This window comes from Nematolebias whitei, chromosome 14 (genome assembly GCF_014905685.2).
Source record: "Nematolebias whitei isolate Nwh7 chromosome 14, NemWhi1, whole genome shotgun sequence".
NCBI classification, from domain to species: Eukaryota; Metazoa; Chordata; class Actinopteri; order Cyprinodontiformes; family Rivulidae; genus Nematolebias; species Nematolebias whitei.
In genome coordinates, this window is record NC_056511.1 from 45,890,564 (window position 1) to 45,897,231 (window position 6,668).

The 6,668-nt window shown below is 43.7% G+C and overlaps 1 protein-coding gene across 1 annotated transcript in view; it reads right to left on the reverse strand.

Moving 5' to 3' along the window:
- Nucleotides 1-495: 495 nt before the first annotated feature.
- sim2 (SIM bHLH transcription factor 2) overlaps nucleotides 496-6,668 on the reverse strand; it is a 43,167-nt gene continuing 36,994 nt past the window's right edge. Inside the window, exons 9-11 of the mRNA XM_037687733.1 lie at nucleotides 3,849-3,996; nucleotides 3,603-3,753; nucleotides 496-516 (exon numbers count right to left, since the gene is read on the reverse strand). Coding sequence (XP_037543661.1) covers nucleotides 496-516; nucleotides 3,603-3,753; nucleotides 3,849-3,996 — 320 coding nt within the window. The remainder of the gene's footprint in view (nucleotides 517-3,602; nucleotides 3,754-3,848; nucleotides 3,997-6,668) is intronic.

Below are 6,668 nucleotides of genomic sequence, written 5' to 3' on the forward strand. Positions count from 1 at the left end.
GGGCAGGTTGAAGGGAGGTGGCCTGCCTGATGTTGGGGGGCAGGTTGTTCCAGAGTTTGGGGCCCATGATTGAAAAAGCCTGATCTCCTCTAAGCTTCAGTCTTGTCAGGATATAATAAAGTCCAGTTGTTTTTGTCTTGAACTTTTTTCCATTCATCCATCCATTATCTTCCGCTTTTCCCCAAGTCGGGTTGGGGGGGCAGCACCTTGAGCTGGGAAGCCCAGACATCTCTTTTCACAGCCACCTCTTCCAGCTCTTCTGGGAGGATTTCAAGGTGTTTCCAGGCCAAGTGAGAGACATAGTCTCTTTAGCGTGTCCTGGGTCTTCCCCAAGGTCTCCTCCCAGTCGGACATGCCCGAAGCACCTCCCTAGGGAGGCCTACAGGGGGCATTCTTAGCAGATGCCCGAACCACCTCAACTAGCTCCTCTCGATGTGGAGGAGCAGCGGTTCTACTCCGAGTCTCTCCCGGATAACCGAACTTATCACCCTATCCCTAAGGGAGAGTCCAGCTACCCTGCAGAGAAAACTCATTTCAACCGCCTATATCCACAATCTCATTCTTTCGGTCACTACCCAGAGCTCGTGACCATAGGTGAGGGTAGGAACGTAGACTGACCGATAAACAGAGAGTTTTGCTTTACAGCTCAGCTCTCTCTTTACCACAACGGACCGGTACAGAGACCACAATACTGCAGATGCTGTACCAATCTATCTGTCAATCTCACGCTCCAATCTTCCCTCACTCGTGAACAAAACCCTGAGATACTTTAACTCCTCCACTTGAGGCAGAACCTCACCCTCGATCATGAGAGAGCAATCCACCCTTTTCCGGTTGAGGACCATGGCCTCAGATTTGGAGATGCTGATTCTCATCCCAGCTGCTTCACACTCGGCTGCGAACTTCTCCAGTGAAAGCTGAAGATCACATCACGATGACGCCAACAAGACCACATCATCTGCAAAGAGCAGATATGGAATCCTGAGGCCACCGAACCGAAAACTCTACGTAGATTGGCTGCACCAAGAAATTCTGTCCATAAAAGTTATGAACAGAATCGTGACAACGGGCAGCCCTGGCGGAGTCCATCTCCCACCCTGAAGGGATCCGTCTTACTGCCGGCAATGCGAACCAAGCTCTCACACTGCTTGTAGCAACGGGCCCCCAATCCCATACTCACGGAGCAACCCCCACAGTGTACCCCGAGGAACACAGTCGAACGCCTTCTCCATATCCACAAAACACATGTAGACTGGATGGGCAAACTCCCATGACCCCTCGAGGACCCTAGTGAGGGTAAAGAGCTGATCCAGTGTTCCACAGCCAGAACGGAATCCACATTGTTCCTCTCAGATCTGAGGTTTGACTAACGATTGGACTTGCTTCTCCAGTACCCCTGAATAGACCTTACCAGGGAGGCTGAGTGATGCCACTATAATTGGAGCATACCCTTCGGTCCCCCATTTTGAAGAGGGAAACCACCACCCCAGTCTGCCAATCCAGTGGCACTGCCCCCGATGTCCATGTGACATTGCAAAGGCGTGTTAACCAAGACAGCCCCACAACATCCAGAGCTTTAAGGAAATCAGGGTGAATGTCATCCACTCCCGGAGCCCTGCCGCCTCTGAACTTTTTAACTACCTCGGCAATTTCAGCCACAGTTATGGATGGATCAACCCCAAAGTCCCCCGACTCAGTTTCTTCCATGGAAGATGTGCTAGTGGGACTGAGAAGGTCTGAGAAGTATTCCTTCCACCTCCCGACGACATCACTGGTTGAAGTCAACAGCAGCCCACCTTCCCTGAATACAGTGTTAGTAAAGTGCTGCTTTCCCCTCCTCAGCCGTCTGATGGTTTGCCAGAATCTCCTCGGAGCTGACCGAGAGTCATTATCCAAGGTCTCAACAAACTCCTCCCACATCCGAGCTTAGGAGTTTAAATTAACTGTCAGTAAGCTCGACCTGTTAACTGAGTCTGTTCCTAATCCTAGTAAAGAAAATCGGCCTTTAGTAACATTTAAATGGCTTAAACTTCTGTCCAGCATTGCAAGATTTCAAATAAATGTTGGACTGTCAAGTAATATGAAATTGAACATTTTGAGAGCATGATTAAGACCTCATTTAGGTGTAAGAATAATGTACTGACTACATTACATTAGTATTGACAGCTCAAGTGTCTTTAATGTTCTGTACCTGTGTGAATGTTGGATGGTGCAATGCTGCATCTGGTCCATCCATCAGGCCTTGTTGCATGCTGGGATTTGATGATTTGTTGTGAATGCTGAGAGGAGATAAATGAGTGAGGAAGTTGGCTTTGAGGATCCAGATTCTGGTGTTTGCAATGGTACTGGAGGGTTCGGTTGTATTTAGAGCTGCAGGATTCTGGACCTGCTTCTGGGATCATACTTTTCTCCCTGTATGGTCCCATCAGGTTCAAGCATCTCTCCCTCCACGGCCCCTTCTGTCGGGAAAAGTTTGAAAGGGCTGGTTGGAAGAACCTGGAGACCTCCTGATGCCCATAAACAAAAACACGATAAACACTGATGAGTTTAAGTTGTACTAACCTCCAATAGCAAATTTGCATATTTTGACAGTTTTATAGCTTTAACAGACTGATCATCTTCAGATATAAATATCCCTCCATCCATCATCTTTACCTGCTTTTTCCTTTATGGGTTGCGGGGGTCACTGGTGCCCATATCATTGTGCGAGAGGTGCAGGATACCCTGCACAGGTCTCCAGTCCATCACAGGGACACCTGGACAGGTCTCCAGTCCATCACAGGGACACATAGAGACAAACAAGACAAACAACCATTCGCTCTCTCACCTAGGGACAATTTAGAGTCACCATCAGCCTAACATGCATGTTTTGGGTCTGTGGGAGGAAACCGGAGTACCTGGAGAAAACCCATGCAGCTCGGAGAGAACATGGAACTTCCACCCAAAATGGTTCCTGGCCGAGATTTGAACCGGCAACCTTCTTGCTGAGAGGCAACAGCTCTAACAACTACGCTACCATGCTGCCGATATAAATGTTTGATGATAGAAATATGTTTTAGTAATTTTGTTGTTTTTTTCTCTTCTAGCAAGAATCCAGAAATGACTGAGTCTGTGATTTTAATGTGGAGTCACAATACTCCACATTAAAATCACTACATGTAAGCACATATTAAACTATACCCTAACATGTGAATACTTTGTACCAAAGGTACTTTTTTATAATACTTTTCAATAGACCATTTTTCTTATCTTGTATTTTCCCCTCATTTGACATTCCTCTACAGTGACCTGGGCAACAATAGCAGCCAAAACATTTTATTTAATAATGTGAAGAAAAAAAAACATCCTTGATATGAAAATAAAAGATGATGGCAACTGTAATTTGTGTGAAAACATAAAAATGAATAAAAACAAAGAACATGGTTAGAACTCTAAATTGTTCCTGTTCCTTGGTGTGAGACAGAGTGAATGGTTGTTTGTCTCTATGTGTCCCTGTGATGGACTGGAGACCTGTCCAGGTGTCCCCCACCTCTCGCACAGTGACCCTCGTGATCCAGAAAGGGAAAATGGATAAAGATAATGGCTGGATTCAACAAACTCACCTCTGGATATGGAGCTGATCTAATTTTGGTCTTCAGGTTAACAGCTTGAGTTCTGAGGTGTCTACAGTGGTCCTGAGCAGTAAGACTCAGAGGACACTTAGTGGCTCGATTCTGGTCTTCAGATAACTGCAATTCCTTGCATTCAGTGTTACTGTACATAAGAGACAATGTTACAGATTTTTTTCTTTTAACTGAAATATTTAAAAGCTTTGTGTAAAAATATGCATAAAGAGGGAAGTGACTCACGTAAGGACATAGTTCACGCATACGATACAGTGAGGTCTCGAGGATCGGCTGTTATGGACGATGGTAGCGTAGCTTTGCACCCATACCCAGCCTCCATGCTTAGATAACATGCGGTAATATTTTGTAGTAACTTGCCCCTTTACCAGCACTACAGAGAAGACAAAAATCAGGATTATTGACAGAAACAAAAACATTTAAACTGTCTGAACATCAGTTTGTCATTGTTTAGAAGAGCTTCCTTTAACCTTGTAATAACCATTCAATGCATAAATTATTTGTCAGCCAGCCATTGTTTCATTTAATCACTACGCTGATAAAATATTCAGAATGGTACGGCAGCTGCACCCTGGCTGGCAGGGAGAGGCTTCAGAGAGTAGTCAAGACAGCACAAAAGATAACTGGCTGCCCTCTCCCCTCCCTGATGGACATTTACACATCACGCTGCCTCAACAGAGGAGAAAGCACAATCATGGACTGTTCTCACCCGAGTGTTGAACTGTTTGACTTGTTACCTTCAGGGAAACGCTACAGGTGCATCAGAACACGAACAAACAGATTCAAGAACAGTTTTTTCCTGAAATCCATCACCACCCTGAACTCACACATGCACTGATTTAATCATCTAACCTCCCAAACACCTGAACTTCTACTGTGCAACACTACTGACATTTCATACTCTCAGTCACCTTAACTACCTCACTAATATCCATGATGTGCAATACAATTGTGAGAAACTTGTATTTTTTTACTTTCATAGTGCTATTATATCTATATTGTGTTACAGTTTTTATATTTTTAGCGTGTGTTTTTCTTAAGCATGTTTTTGCACTGGAAAAAGGAGTGGCTCTTAATTTCATTGCACTTGCGTATAATGACAATAAAGGCATTCTGATTCTGATATTCAGTGTTTTATGTTTTTAAAGTGATTGGCATGAATCTGTTTTTACATGTTTTAATCCAAGCCTCTTCCAACTTTATGTAGTGTCGTGTTAAAGTGTGACAGTGATGAGGTGTACAGAGTGAGTCAGAGCTCATCCATCATTCTAAATCTGTGGTGAACATATTCACCTAAATAATTTGGTGTGTGTGAGATCAGAGGAGTCATGTGCGACTCACCATTCAAAGTGTGGATGCTGGTGTTTGGCTTTGGTCACAGTAGTGGGCTGTCTATAGGGGCAGATGTGGTGCATCCCCACCTAAAAAAAAATCCATTCACCCCACTAAGTATTTTCTCCCAAAAAATAATATAAATTACTTGCCGTGCTTGCGATGTATTGTTTTGTTCTCTGTATTTGTCAACTATTTGGACAACTGTAAATGGAATTTAAAATGATTTTTAATTATTCCATTTTTAGCTCATTTACAGTTTAGGGGCGCAGTTAGTAGAGCTGCCTCCTCTCAGCGAGCAGGTTGTCCTTGTTCAAATCCCGGCCGGGGGAATATCTGGGTGGAGTTTGCATGTTTTCTCTGTGCATGTGTGGGTTTTCTCCGGGTACTCCAGTTTCCTACCACAGACCAAAAATCTGCATGTTGCTAAATCAGGCCAGCTGTGGCTGAGTGGTTAGAGTAGTCGTCTTCAAATGGAAGAGTTGGGGTTTTGATTCCACCAGCAGTCACATGTTGAAGTGCCCCTGGGCAAGACACTGAACCCCTTTAACCTGTCCATAAGACAAAACTCCACTCCAGACACTTGGAAAACAGCCTTTGTTCTTCCTTTGCTGAAGGGAGGTGACCCCCCCTCACTGAACTATGGACCAATCTCTAAACTCTGCATTTTAGCCAAGGTTCTAGAAAAACTGATAAACTCTCAAATAAAAAAGTATTTGGACTCATTTAACATCTTACCTCCACATCAATCTGGTTTCAGGAAACAACACAGCACAACCACTGCTTCACTGAAGGTTCTTACTGATGTTGTTGAAGCACTGGATGCTAAGGATTATTGTGCTGCACTTTTCTTAGACCTGTCTAAAGATTCTGACTCTGTGGATCAGAACATCTTGTGTCATAAACTCTCAGAAACTGGTTTCTCAGATCACACCATTGGTTGGTTCTCTAACTATCTCTCAGACCGGAGGCAATGTGTTCAACATAATGGTACTTCCTCCAGTTATTTAACAGTCAACAATGGTGTACCACAAGGCTCAGTCTTAGGACCCACCCTCTTTACAATCTGCATAAGTAATGTAGGTCAGATCATCCCTGATGCATCCATACATTTCTATGCTGATGACACAGTTGTTTATTGTCAAGCCAAAACATTTGTTAAAGCTTTCCAGCTTTTGCAATCCGCCTTTGACATCATCCAGACTGATTTGTTCTGCAATATATATTCTTTTTTTTTTTTTTTTTTTACAGACAGTGTAACACAATTTGTACAATTTGTGTGCTTAGTGATTCAGGATATAAATGTGTGTTCCACTAATATTTTTGCTCTGGAGCTGCTGTTGGATCATGTTTCAGTTGAAAAAATGTTGATGTCCAGCCCTTCTTTTATAAACAAGATGGCGGTGCACAGACGAGCAGCTGCTTCTCAGGCTCCCAGGGGAAAACCCTGTTTTTTAGGGTTTTCATTAATTCAATTCATTCAACCTTTATTTATACAGATAAATCGCATTGAGCCTTGAAGACTCATTTACAAGTGAGACCAGTTTGGACAGACAATAAATTGGTGAAATTGACAACATAGGTTTTGGAGGCACAAAAAATTCAAACAGGCTCTCAATATTTGGCTGAAGATAATAGCCTGAAAATGAAAAAAACTCATATACACAAGCACATAGTGGCGCTAACATTCCGGGGGGGGGGGGGGGGGGGGGG